We start from the raw sequence: 14,259 nt of genomic DNA, 5'->3' as shown, positions 1-14,259 counted from the left end.
ATAGCTACCATAGCAAAATACTGTGGTGAATATTGGTGAATTCGAAAAGAACCGAGGTCTGCGCAACTAATGCGCTTCTAAACTCTAAAGAGCTAGTGTGATACAAGTCTAATATCGAAGCAAATAAATAAAAATAGAAAGAAGACATCTCACTAGATGTTGGGAAAGATTTCCGTGTCGTATTTCCGTCGTACTAGTGTCCCTTGGTTATTTTCCTACAAAAATCTCTAATTTCTATCTTATGGTCTGGTGGTAGACCATAAGATAGAAATGAGATGTTGACTGTCTTCACGAATAGGTAGGTATATAGGCTACCTGGATTAGCGAAGTAGGTAATGATTTACATACTTAAGTAATACATGTGTCAACGAAGAATTAATAGCTTTTTATTTTTATTTATTTTCCTTTGGAAATTAGTGAGTCAATCCAGTAATTCGTGAAAATCGACAAAAATTACAGCCGTCCACATACCATCATACGATTTTTTTTTATATGAAAACTTTCCTTCTCTTTTGAAAGTCTAAACACAAAATATCATTGTTCGTGATAAACGTTTCAATTTACCTATTGTTTAGCATAGCTGACTCGCGACTATTTCTAAAACGTTTATTTTGGGACATCAAACAAATTACTGTCATGTAGATAGTTCTCAGTATGTAGGTATGTATGTGGTGGCGTGGTAATGTCTATGTAATGGTTTTTAATATGAATTTGACATCAGGGCTTATTCATGATCTTGTAGAACTTCTACTAAAACAATATTTTCTATTTCACCGGTTAAAATTGCTTGTCTAGCTTTAAAATTTGCCTAAAAATAGCGCACATATGTATTTAATACATTTGACGAGCTATCGGCTTACAAGGCTGTAGGTGTCTTAACCGTTACATGTTATTTGCCGCCTTGTGATCATTGACAGAATAACGCACTAATATGTAGTATGATGCGACAATTACAGGTGCTATGTTGCAGGTCACTCACTACCTTTGAACCTAGTACAGACGTCAGCTCTTTCAAAAGTTTACAAAATAAATTATAAGGCTAATTTCTATTTGTTGTGGTTTTACTGGTGTTAGGACCTCTCGTGAGTCCGCGCGGGTAGGTACCACCACCCTGTCTATTTCTGCCGTGAAGCAGTAATGCGTTTCGGTTTGAAGGGTGGGGCAGTCGTTGTAACTATACTGAGATCACAGAACTTATATCTCAAGGTGGGTGGCGCATTTACGTTGTAGATGTCTATGGGCTCCAGTAACCACTTAACGCCAGGTGGGCTGTGAGCTCGTCCATCCATCCAAGCAATAAAATAAAAAGTTTGTATTTGTACTATATCTAGAGAGAAATAAATAAATAATTATTAAATTATTACAACTAAGGGAAGGAATCGTCGACGACTACGTCATCGCGTCACCACGTTTTAGTATGTGACAAAGGAAATTATCTTTCACCGAGCACGTTCGGATATTGTTTTTCATTTTGCAAGTTTATAGTTGTTATTAGGTGGATTTGATTAGATTTTTTTATTTTTTTTATTTAAATGGTTGGACAAGCTCATGTCCCATCTGATGTTAAGTGGTTACCGGAGTTCATAGACTTAAACAACATAAACGCCGCCACCCCTGAGACATGAGTTCTAAGTTCATAAGTTCTTTACAGAACAACGGCTGCCGCGCTCTTCAAATCTAAACGTGTTAGTGTTTCACGGCAGAAATGGGCAGGGTACTGGTAGAAACCTACTCGTGCAGACTCACAAGATGTCCAGCCACCAGTATTATGGAAATTATAATTTTGCGGTTTTGATTTTATCACACTATTGTTCCTTCACCGTGTAAGTCAATCGTAAACATTTGATAAATACGGATTTCATTACAAAAATAGGTAGGAGGAATTGACACATCGGTTAGTCATACTGTTAAGCGCTGGGGTTCGGGATAGATAAAAATTCTACCGAAGTACAAATTATAACTGTATTAACATTTAGAACACTTAAAACATTTTAAAATTCTCAATTCACTTCTTATAATATAATTCTAGGGATGTGGTATCGGCTATAAAAAAAAAAAAGCGTTGCAGAGATGGCACGCAGTCAGCCGGTCACCGTCCTCGTCAAACCCGTCGCTTGCGACGAAGGGCTCGACGAGCGAACTAACCCTATAGACACAGCCCAATGAGTTTCTCGCCGGATCTTCTCAGTGGGTCGCGTTTCCGATCCGGTGGTAGATTCTGCGAAGCACTGCTCTTGCTAGGGTCAGTGTTAGCAACTCTCCGGTTGAGCCCCGCGAGCTCACCTACAAACGTTAGGGTGAAGCTGAAATAGCCTCTCAAGGCTATCAGCATAGGTAGGAAAAAAAAACACGCAGTCAGTTAGTAATCGGAACTACTCGAAGCGAACGGATCACCTGAAGCGAATTGAAAGTTGTAAAGTGTTTATTGAGAATTTTAAAGTGTTTTAAATGCTCAAGTGTTGAATACCCAATCCCAGCGCGCAACAATATTATTAAAAATTAGAACACTTAGATATTATCAGTAAATAAAGTTATTCTGAATCCGATATAAGCATTTCCTCATTTTTGTATGTTCTGATTTAGTTTTTGCAGCATTTCATCATCAGGCTTACAGTTAATACAGTTTTGTCCATTTCTTTTGATTGACTGTTGGCTTAGAAGATTCCCTTTTATAGTCCGGGCTAACAATCAAATAGTTTTCACAAAAGGTTACTTTTTAATTCATTCATGACCATGGATACAGAGTCCTTCAATCAAATAAAGGTAGCAATGTCACGATGTTGCCAAGATATCATTGTTAACTTTAACGGATTATGGTTTCAAATCGTAAGACTACGGACTTTTTTCAAATAAATAAACATTCGCTGAAAAAAACTGCTAAGCAGTGATCCGCAATCACCTCGACGGTAGGTGGTAAATTAGTGCTGATTCGGTGCATCTACCGTAATTACCTACTAGTAGTATCTTTGATATTCGTTTCTGCTACTCAACGGTAGATGGCGTTACTCTTACCAGCGCAACAATACTAATTACTGGATAAAAAAGGTGTAATTCGGGCTACACTGCACAAATCAAGTAGGAGCTTACAATTTGACAAAAAATTTACTACGCTTTCGAATTGTAGAGGTCGAAAGGGGTGGAATTATTTGAACAGCCTAGGTACTGCTGGCAAATGCGAATATCCACCACGCCATTTCTTCTCCTACCGATCCACTAACGGTGTTTTTAGGTTCCTCAAGCACGTTCTCATCGAACCCGAAGTGCTCGGCGAGTAAATTAACTTTACAGACTATAAATGCTATTCGGATGGGGCAGCGCACTGAGTTTCTCACCAGATGTTCTCAATGGGTCGCGTTTCCAATCAGGTGGTAGGCGGAAGCACTGTTCTCGCTAGGGTTAGTGTTAGCAACGTCGTCAAATTTGAGCCCCGTGAGCTCACCTATTTGTTAGGGTTACGCTGAAATGGCCGCTCAAGGCCACCAGCTAAGGTAAGAAAAAAATAAAGTACTTATATCCACCACTGATTCGGATAATTAATTTTTTTATTCGTCCAGGACAAACGACTTCCTTCTTATTATAGAGCAGGCAGTTGATGTAGTTGCTAGGGGCTAGTGGTAGTAAATACTTAATACTAAGTAGGACTTCAGCTCATACACAGGTCTACGTAATATAAGCGGATAAAAATAGTTATAAAAAAAAACACGCTTTATGAGGAAGCTGATTTTATCCCGGTCAGGATATTGTGCTAAAGGAATAAAATTATTGTATTGTCTACATGTGAATACAATAATTAATAATTTGGGCGTCTTTAAGCTGCTTTCAAGCTAAGGAAAGAAGAAAGAAGGTTGAAAGAATTCGTTACGTAGACAGATATAGGTCAATATAATAAAATCGCATTAAAAATGAATGCTCCTTGCCTTCGGTATCAGACGATCATAAGGTCCGATTTATGGTGGGAAGTTACCATCCCTCATGAGCAACAGCAAAACGTAAGCAGTATTGGCAGGTGACGACTTTCCAATACTTCCCCAAATAACGGGGAGAACTATCGGGATATGAGCGAATCTCTAAGTAGGAGGTATACACTCTAGTCCGTAACCGTAACGGGTAGTGCAATGGTAAAAATGAAACATATAAGTACACGATACAAACAAAACCGGACTGAGATTTCGTATGATTGTCAACAATCCGAACGATCTTTTTTGCACCGAGTTAAATGTAAATAAACAGTATTTATCAATTGTTATTGTTTTGTTAAGGGGAGGAAGTGTAATCGAAAAATCGGCGACCGTACGTACACAAGTTGCAAGTTCATAATTTACTTATAATTTGTAAATTATTAAAGTTAATGCAATGTTATAGGTTTCTAATTATTGCACATTTTAATAACGAACGAATGTCTTTTAATACATTATTTATTTTGATTTTTAAACATAGGTGCTATCGGTCTACCGAGAAAATGAGCAATTGCATTATTCGCTGTTAATTAAATTAAAACAATAAATAAAATATGCAGGAACATTATAATAAAAACTGTATTTTTTAAATATAGCATACAACAGTATCTTGATTAATTTAACTAACTTTCCACCCAGAGCTTGCAGTTACCTGCATTTGCTTATATGTCGTCAGTTCACTGTTACTGTAGAATCTGCATTTCTATACTTTGGTTTGTTGTGTGTAAATGGCAGATATCTGTATTTGATCATATGCTGAAAACAAAAAAATTATTTGTTTTATAATTTAGACCTAGATCTGTCTTTTTCAGGCTGTATACATGGACAGCCGACTTATGTGATGATCGGTAATCACTAGACATCACAAGATGAATGCCGCCGTCCACCAAAATACATGAGTTCGATATTTTAATTCCATTAATTTAATCATTAATACAATATCAGCGAAACTGTTCTTTTAAGTCGAAACGCACGGGTGCTTGGAGGCGGTAATACCAATCTTTAGAATATTACTTACTACATTATATTAAAAATAATATATGGGCCGTTTAAAAAAAATCTGTTTAATACCATTAAGACCATTCGTTTCTATGATAATGCACGAAATAGGTGTAGGAAACATCCCCTATCAGTATTAATATATGTACCTAATATGTATGAGTTGTTAATGCTATAGGCTAAAACAAACAGTCAAGCAATAATTTTAATCCTTTTCCAACATTCTTTGCGAATTCTCAAAAGCAGAACAAATCATGGGTTTCGATATGTAGTGTAAGAAATAACCTTCAATAGAATTTAACAAAGTTTTTAGGCTTCTTGTGTATCCATATAGGAAGCTGCATCTACTATATCTATGGGTTCACCACTAAGAACGACCATGATCTATTCACAACAAAAAGTTTTATATTCCATTATATTAATAATATCATCGAAATTAAAATTGAATACCTTGATTTGTCTCTTCATAGTAATACAAAATAATGTTATGAAATACATAACTAGAATAGGCCAAAATACTGGAATATTGAAAGCATCCACAAAAGTACAGCAGAAAGCTATTAAAGTGCTTTTGGTAACGGACAGCCAAAACTTGAATTCTGGTAACCGTCTAATGAATGGTCTAAATTCTTCACTAGCTCTGGTAGGTAATGCAGGTCCGTTTTCATCATCTGTTGGTAAAATAATTAAAATAAATTAACTTCGATATGCTTTTAGAAAATCAATAAAAAACAAATCGAAATTTTACGTTTTATATGATGAAGTATATGGTTTCAATTGTAAATTATGTCGAGGGGTGAAAGGCTAGGTTTAAAGGCTTCGTCAAACAGAACGCGTATTTAGCGCTGCGTTTTAACGTCGCGCTCTTTTCATGACACACAAATTGACTAGATAAGCCCAACGCTCCTTGACGCAACGTAACATCCGCTAAATCATAGTGCCTTTCTATAGCAATCTGAAAATTTAAAAGTATTAAGATGTCGAGTGATTCATATGTGGCATTGTATAAGCATGGGTATTTTCTAATTCTAAATCGAAATCAATTTTTCGGGCATTATCCAGTATTTTAATACACATTCACTCGGACGCTAAAATAAAATTTGCAAAAAATTACAACGCCTGATGTCAAAGCGTTGCGTACTGCTAGCGCTGGCGCTCTGTTTGACAGTATATTACCATAGTAGACAACACATTTCGGCCTCATAGCGCGCCCTCAGTTTAGAGCTCTGACGCGCGCTAAGTACGCGTTCTGTTTGACGAAGCCTTAAGCGACATGTCGCTTAATAACATTTAATTAAAGGTACGTTTTATTTGGTATTAGTATCAACAATGGATGATTCTAATTGAATTTCAATTAAGTTTACTCTACTTAAATAGCTGAAGAAGTTATTTTTTTAATGATATTTTTTCTATATTATAAAACCTCTCCTGTAAAGTTGCCAAAATGTCGCTTAAACTTAATAAACCTTTCGCCCTTCAATTTGTTATATGTATTTAAAATTTAAAATTATGTGAGTAATAACAACAATCCGGCTGCATTAAAATCACTAGCAAAAGACCGAAAATAAATAACAAATATATTGTTGTACATTTTCTTCGGGTTTCTTTAGTTCTCGCGGTTCGTAGTGATGATTAAAACTACTTTTACGTTTTTGAGGTTTGCAATAATTTAGTTTTCTTGGTCACAGACTGTAAATTTCGTATTCGAAACGTTGAATTTTAAATGACTATAAAAAACGCGGGATTATGTAACCGAGAAATCAGTTTTCATTAGACATACTCTACCTAGTCCAGCCATAAGGCTGTCTGTCCACCGGAGCGGAGCAACGGAGTCAGGCGGAGCGGAGTTGCGTATTGCGTCTGTCCACCGGAGCGGTGCGAGGCTGCGGAGCGGAGCGAGAAAGTAATGCGGAGCGAAGTTCAGTACCTACGCGACGAATCAGTTCGCACTTGCTTCCCCACTTCGCTGCCTCATTCCGCTTACCGGTTTTGTATGAATTTTGAACTAGTTCGCAATTCCCTGTCCATTAAAGAGGAGCGGAGATTTTGTACAATCTTATTGGTTAATATTTCTCCTTTTCTCTGCTCCACTGCCTCGCTCCGCTCCGGTGGACAGGCAGCCTAAGTTCTATTACAAATGAAAATGCATTTTTTTAATGAAGTTAAGTAATATTATTAATACTAGACGATGACCGATCGCTAGATCGATTTATCGCCCCCGAAATCCCCTGTATACTAAATTTTATAAAAATCGTTGGAGCCGTTTCCGAGATTCAGATTATATATATATACATTTAGACAAGAATTGTTCGTTTAAAGGTATAAGATTTATACCTACATATTTATTAGTATCAGCAAAAAAAATCTATTCGAAATAGCCACTTTTATACAGGCCTTTAATCTGTTTGGCCACGAATTTATGGATTTACGCAGTTTCCAAGAGAAATTACGTCACTGCTTGCTGCAAAGATTTTTTAACAGACTCAATGTCGCCGTGTCGTTTAGAGCAGGCCATGTCCTCTAATACTGACTATAATTTGAAGTCTAAAGGGTTCAGGTCTGGGCTAATTGAGGGCCAGTCTTCAGCTCTTATAAAGTCCGGAACGTTGGTTTCAAGCTGGGCTTGGGTAGTTCGTGCCTGGTGACCAGGTGCAGAGTCCTGCTGGAAAGTCCACTGTATATTTTTAAAGTGTATTGTTGAGAGGTTTCACAACATGATCCAAGACTGTATCTTGATACACTTTGGCTGAAGTTTTCACTCCTTTTGTAACAAAAATGTAGTTTTGTGACTCCTTGATAAGACAGGTCCCACCAAAAAATAACTGACGCAGGATGATGACCACGTTGTACCTTTCCGACAACTTGAGCAGCTTGTTTAGAACTGTGAGCGTACACTTTATCATTTAACTTATTTTAGTATTCTTCAATCGTGAAAATGTTTTCATTGGTAATGAAGATATTTCTGTGCCTTTCACCTGCGTATCGCGACAAAAGGCGTTTTGATCGATTCAATTTATTTCATTGTAAAGATTGATTTAGGGCATGTCGTGTATATCGACGATAAGCACCGAGCTTCGGGCCTTTGTTTTTAATACGCGACAGAGTCCTAGCGAGAATCTTGATTTCTCGCGATAAGATTTTTTGCTTCCTAATGGGGTTTCGACGGATTCTGGTTTTAACAGCATTAACACCCTTTGTAGTTCTAACAGCACGCGGCCGCCCCGATCTTTACTGGTCTTCGACAGACGAAGTGTTGTTGTATCTATTGATAGTACGACATATGAACATAGGCTGATGCCAAGCTTTCGAAGTGTCTGGAATATGACCGACGGCTCTATACCCACTTTGTGCAAGGTGATCACTGCAATCCTATTTTCTTTATCACCCCATTCCATATTTTAATTTGATAATGAGCACGAAAAAATAGGTGAAATGATGCAAAAACGAAATTTTTTAAAATACGTGTTGCAAATTCAAAATAATTAAAATGTTGAAAAAAAGACAAGTTTTTATGTAACAGTATAGGTATATTATGGCCAGACTATTTTTAATATAAATACGACTTGTCAGAAATCTTCAAGCGCTTGAAGGAGGTTACACGTGACGCTCATATATCGAAATCCTGAGACCCTGTTCGTAACAATATTTATATACGTTCGAAAAACTGCCCTCCTCCTTTTTTCCCGCGGTGCACATAATATTTTTTCTCCTACTAGACCGAAAGTTCGTGGAGTACACAATTTAACTGTTTTTTAATTTTTAAATAAACTACTACTAATTGAATAAGAACTGTCTGATGAAGTCATCTTTGTTTAATACATCACTATTAAATTTTATTGCCTTTTGTTTATTTTACTTTTACACTAAACACAATATTGCAAATTACCCGAGCACAACAATGGCGGAGAATTTTAGGTGCGTGAGAGCAGACGTAGACACTAACGCGCATGCGCACTTGTACCCAGGGATGAAAAGTTATACTTTCTTCCCTGTATAGCGGGAGGAAATCCAAACTTTCGGCGTAGGTAGGAGCAAAAAAATAATATTAATATTGAATTGGTATGGTAGGTATTGTATTTGATAGGCATTAATTGGCACACTAGGTATATTTCTTTCACTGACTTACCATCTAAATCCATAGCAGGATCAATTTTCGGCGTTAAGAATGCAATGAACAAGTTTAAATGGTAAATACCCAACGCATATGTGACAATATACCATCCCTGAAAATAGAATGAAACATTGATTAGTGATGAGTCGAACTCATACGGCCGAACGTCACGAGGCCGAAGTCATACGGTTTTGTTCAATTAGGTTTTTGTTATTTGGTTAATTTTCGGTATTGAGAGCTCACTGCTCCCTAGTTTCACTTTTGTCAGAGAGTAATAACTAGATACCCAGTGTCTAATCTGGGTGAAATCGCTAAGATCATAGACATGTGGTTTTTTTTTGTTATTCATTAGACGAGTGGAAGAGCTCAGAGCCCGCCTGGTGTGAAGTGGTTACTGGAGCCCATAGACATCTACAACGTAAATGCCGCCACCCACCTTGGGACATGAGTTCTAAAGTCTCAGTTTTTACAGTACAACGGCTGCCCCAGCCTTCAAGCCGAAACGCATTACTGCTTCACGACATAAAGAGGGTGGGTGGTGGTACCTACTTATTAACTGTATTGGCTATAAAAAACGTGCGCAATTCAAATGTGAAAGTGAAACCTTTAAAAGTATTATATTTTGTTCTCGCAAGCTAGATTCTATATATATGTACACAGATTTGTTGACTTTTTGGTGTCCTTACAAGTTTCAAATCAAAACGGTGCTAAAAAAATATTCATTTCTATAAATGAACAAGCCACTATTATTATACTATATATTTTATTACATTACAATAATATTTACAACATATTATTATTACAATAATAACATGATCGTTACTGTTGAGCAAGAGACAAGTTTATCACACATGCCTAATTTCAGAACGTTCCTATGGGGGAGGATGTTGTTCAGTCACAAGGTCATATCATCACTGATAATGTGTCGCCGATGCCGATGGCACACAATTTTTTTTGTATTAAGCTTCGATCAACAATAGTAACTAGATTTCGGGTCGGTGCATAAAATCCGTCTCGTCAAATAACAGCGCACTTGAAATGTGAGCTCTTATTTTGTTTAGTTCACTTCAAACACAGCCAATGTCAACCCGTCTCACAATACCGCAGTGTGTATTCAAAAGTTGCAAAAATAAGGCCCGAAAAAGCAATTTAAAGGCCGGAATATCTTACATTCGGTAAGTACATGAAGTATAAACTATATTGTAAGCTTTAAACTTATAAATAATATTAAATTTTGAACAAAATTACCGATTTTTAACCACCGCTACAAATGTTGGCCAAGGCTCGGCCAACACATGGACAAACTTTTGCTTAACAGAACGGTAAATGCATGGAGTAGATTTGTGTTGTAATAATTTTTTAAAATTTGTTAGCAGCACTTCAAAATTAGTTGGTTAAAATTGGTTAATGCTGCTTTTGTGTCTGTTTGTTGGACTCTCATTAGATACTTAGCTTTCCATTTTTATTTTAGCTTTCCTAGCAATCACGTGTGCAGAATGGATCTCGATTGTCGCCATAGAAACAAGAGATGACTTTTATAAGCCAGCTAAGATCTCCGCTTATTGACATTGGACATCTTTGCCTTCCGTGCTCACGGCTACTGAAACGTGGCCGAAACATTGTAATAAAAATACCACGCTTGAAACCGTTTAAACGTTGTTTTATTATGTGCACTGGTCGCGAAAACTTAAAAATATATATTACACAAAAACGTAACGCTAATAAAATAATAAGTTATGTATAGATACTAACACACATACATTTCCAAAACATAAAAAGTAAACAACTAAACTTTTACTTTAATTCATTAATAAATTATTTTAGTGTTAAGCGCGACTCCCTTACCTCCTGTAGTAAATAGAAATCGGCATTTCAAGAAGCAAAAATAAATAAAGCAAAACGATGTTAGTTCTCAGAGCAATTAAGGGAAAAGTTACTTTATTTGTTGCCTGTTAAGATTGACTTAACATTAAAAGTTGTTTAAAATATGTCTTTTTATTTGTAAGTGACAGGAGTAATTTATTGCTTTGCTCGTTTTATGTGACGAATGATCGTAAGTATTAGATAATGTTTTGGAGATTTGTGACTTTATTACTAGGTGCCATAGTTGTTATTAGTTTGAACGTAAAAGTGTTTCAAAACTTTTTTCTCCGTTTGTTAGTAAACGAATGTAGCTATATAAGTATATATTCACGCGGATAGTTTTTGCTTTAATTTTGTACGTATCCCTTTATCTAGTTACTATTGTTGATCGAAGGTATTAAGGGATTTCTGTTTACCCAAAGTCCTTTCAGCTTCACCAGGATTGGTTTTATAACATAACCATTAAGTCAAAAACACAAAAATAGCATTAATAATGGTACAAATTAAAATACTTACTTGTTTAGTAATTATGCGGATAATAAATGCAGCCATGACCAAGGCACTTCCAACCCACCGTGTCTTTGCGTGAGGGGTCCATCTGTCTAATGTACTCTGATAAACCTATTAAAAAGAATTATGCAGATCATTTATATACATATCTAATTTACATTCAAAATCCGATCCATTAGTCATATTTAAATTGTACATTCTGATTCAAAGAGAATTCATTCATTAAGTCATTATTGATTGTACTGTGTAAGTTTATCCAACCTTGTTTGAATTCAGTTTATAGTGCGAATGGGCTCAGGCAATCATTTAACTCAAAGTGTCATTTTTTCATTTTGTCATATTGATCATTTACTTACATCTTTATAAATATAATAGCACTGTGTATGTGTATGATGTAGTGTGAACATTTCCTAAAAGGCTGGACCAATTTTGATGGATTTTTTTGTGTGTGTACAGGGAGTTTATTGGGTCTTTGTGCTAAAACTTATTTTTTCACTATTTTGAAATGTGAATTCACTAGTTTGAAAAAAGATTGAAAGTAGTTATAGTTTAATGTTTTTTAATCATTATTTGGTTGAAGAGGTGGCTGTCCACCTGATGCTAAGTGATTACCAGAAACGACAGGCATTGCAACATAAATGCCAGTTTTTCCAAATCAATACTTGCTTTGTATTGTACAATTTATACCAAAATTGCACCTTTGGTAAAAATGGTTTTATACCAATTTTATTATTGAACGTATATGGCACTGCACCACTATAATCCTCTTATCGTGCTTGTAAGCTTTCCAAGCACCATTCTCCATTCTCATATTGCAATGAACAATGAGAAGAGCAACCTCTCCAATTGCATTTCTTGCTGAATCCCCTCACGGATCCTCTCATGGGTCACGATTCCAATCCGGTGGTAGATTCAGGGTAGCACTAACCTTGCTAGGGCTACTAGTGTTATCAATGTTAGCAGTGTTTATGTGATATTGTTAAAATTTAAGTTCATATCCACCAAATAAAAATGCATGAGTAATTTGTGGCAGATTTATGTCAGTACTCTTGTTTGCCCTAGTTTCGTGCAAGTTCATGACTCATCTGGTCTTAAGTGGTTACTGGAACTCTCAGGCACTGTAACATGAATGGCACCAGAGTGTAGTATCACCATACAGAACTGACTAAAACTGGTGAACTATAATAATTTCAGGCATATTGGAAGGCCCTCCGCTGTACTATACTTACACAGTGTACTTTCAATTCAATTTAATAGAAATATAGAATACAACACCTTACAGAATGTGGTGTATCACAGCCGAATTTCACTATCCAATTAGAGATATATTCAGATGGTTAAAAAAGTCAAGCAATGTGACACTGTATTTTCTAGATTTAAATATACATAAACTAGAAAACTACGATAGTGTAAGCAGAACACCTAGGAATCCTAGAAGCGGCCACCAAAATCCACATTAAAACATGTAAAAGGTTGCAAAAGTGTAGCAATGTGGTCCAATATAAATATCTCAAGTGTCAAACATAATGTGATACCTGTGAAGCACTTGTAAAGGTATTTTATTTAAAAAAAATCTTTCAATGGACTAAGAGACATAATGGATCATGTAATATATTAATACTTTTACTCATTTGGGCACAAAGCTTTCAAGTCATTGTAGCTCCTCCCTTTAAACAAGTAAGAGCATTACTGAGACTATACATGCAATAAGCAATAGTTTTATTGGTCTTAAACAATATTGCTGACAAGACCAATTATATTGAAAATAAAACCAAAGTTAATTTTTTTACATCATAGCAGATGAGAACTATGGTTGGCATATTCATTGACAACAGCCATACAATAATCAAACGGGTATTTGAGACAGTCCTTGATCTGCCGAGAAACCCACTAAAATGTTCATCTAATTCACAGGAGTGGACACATACTAGGTTTCACTTTTTTGGTTACAAAGGTCGCTCTCCAAGGCAGTTAGCAAGTCGAGGCAGCTCATTGACTTCTGGAGGAGATGGGATTGTGCTCGTAACGAGTCTACCCACACACAGAATTGGCAAAATTAAGGGACGATGAATTGCAGAGAACTACTAGTTCATTGAATTGAAGGGATAATAAAATATCTAAGTATATGGATAGATGGTAGTAAAGTAGTTGTAGTTTACAAAGACTAGGGTCACATAACATTTCATTTTTAAATTTGAAAGTATCAGAGTTAAAACACACTGAGCATCGTGAAAGTCAAAGGGTAAGATTTCCTCCAATACCTGCGATATTCGTGTCCAACCTTGAGACAATATTCCTTTTCTTGTAATTTCAGAAGATAAATCATTTCCGTCCATCATATTTTCGATGTTTTCCTCATGGGCTTACTCCAGATAATTTGAACAAATATCGAATAAATTATAGGTTATTTTAAATTTTTCCCCGCATTAAACAGACTTACTATGTATATTTTTGATATAGCGTAATACTTCAAGTTATTTATTTGAAAACAATTTATTAGAATAAAATTGAGGAGTTGGAAGTTTGCACCAAATCATACTTAGTTAGGGTTGCCTGCTTAAATTAACACCATAGATAATATGTACATTACTACAGACTAGCAATAGGTGAGTCGAGTTAAATAACCTGGGTAAATCAAACTATTGATCCAGCTGGAATTGACTACGTAAGTCGATTTGGATACGACAATTAAGTCACCTCATCCTACCCACGGTAATTCAAGATCAGCGAGTAAACTGAGCAGTACAAATAAGAACTTTTTTTATCATCAACGTGCGAACAAAATAAATTTTTAATTCATCATCAACCTGTATCTCTGCA

General features: G+C 36.0%; 1 protein-coding gene and 1 long non-coding RNA gene across 2 annotated transcripts; one reads left to right on the top strand and one right to left on the bottom strand.

Moving 5' to 3' along the window:
• Positions 1–4,517: 4,517 nt before the first annotated feature.
• LOC101737810 (protein RER1) lies at positions 4,518–14,053 on the bottom strand. Its single transcript, XM_004924769.4, has 5 exons — positions 13,701–14,053; positions 11,446–11,550; positions 9,082–9,178; positions 5,406–5,626; positions 4,518–4,712 (listed from the first exon to the last, which is right to left on the bottom strand). Exons 1-5 carry the CDS (start codon positions 13,776–13,778, stop codon positions 4,629–4,631), a joined length of 585 nt encoding a protein of 194 aa, XP_004924826.1. The 5' UTR covers positions 13,779–14,053; the 3' UTR covers positions 4,518–4,628.
• LOC134199515 (uncharacterized) lies at positions 9,277–14,001 on the top strand. Its single transcript, XR_009974033.1, has 2 exons — positions 9,277–10,022; positions 11,324–14,001. It is a non-coding gene; the product is annotated as an uncharacterized LOC134199515 (long non-coding RNA).
• Positions 14,054–14,259: the final 206 nt, after the last annotated feature.

Source organism: Bombyx mori, chromosome 10 (genome assembly GCF_030269925.1).
Source record: "Bombyx mori chromosome 10, ASM3026992v2".
In the NCBI taxonomy this organism is placed as follows: Eukaryota; Metazoa; Arthropoda; class Insecta; order Lepidoptera; family Bombycidae; genus Bombyx; species Bombyx mori.
The sequence above is the reverse complement of the archived record's forward strand: the minus strand, read 5'-3'. Positions and strand labels throughout refer to the sequence as shown.

What these genes read in the sequence shown, in the direction of transcription:
- LOC101737810 (XM_004924769.4), bottom strand. Translation starts at nt 13,778, where the DNA reads ATGATGGACGGAAATGATTTATCTTCTGAAATTACAAGAAAAGGAATA. An exon ending in GTTGGACACGAATATCGCAG is followed by an intron (nt 11,551 to 13,700) that starts GTATTGGAGGAA and finishes TCTTTTTAATAG; the next exon opens with GTTTATCAGAGTACATTAGA. An exon ending in TCCGCATAATTACTAAACAA is followed by an intron (nt 9,179 to 11,445) that starts GTAAGTATTTTA and finishes TTCTATTTTCAG; the next exon opens with GGATGGTATATTGTCACATA.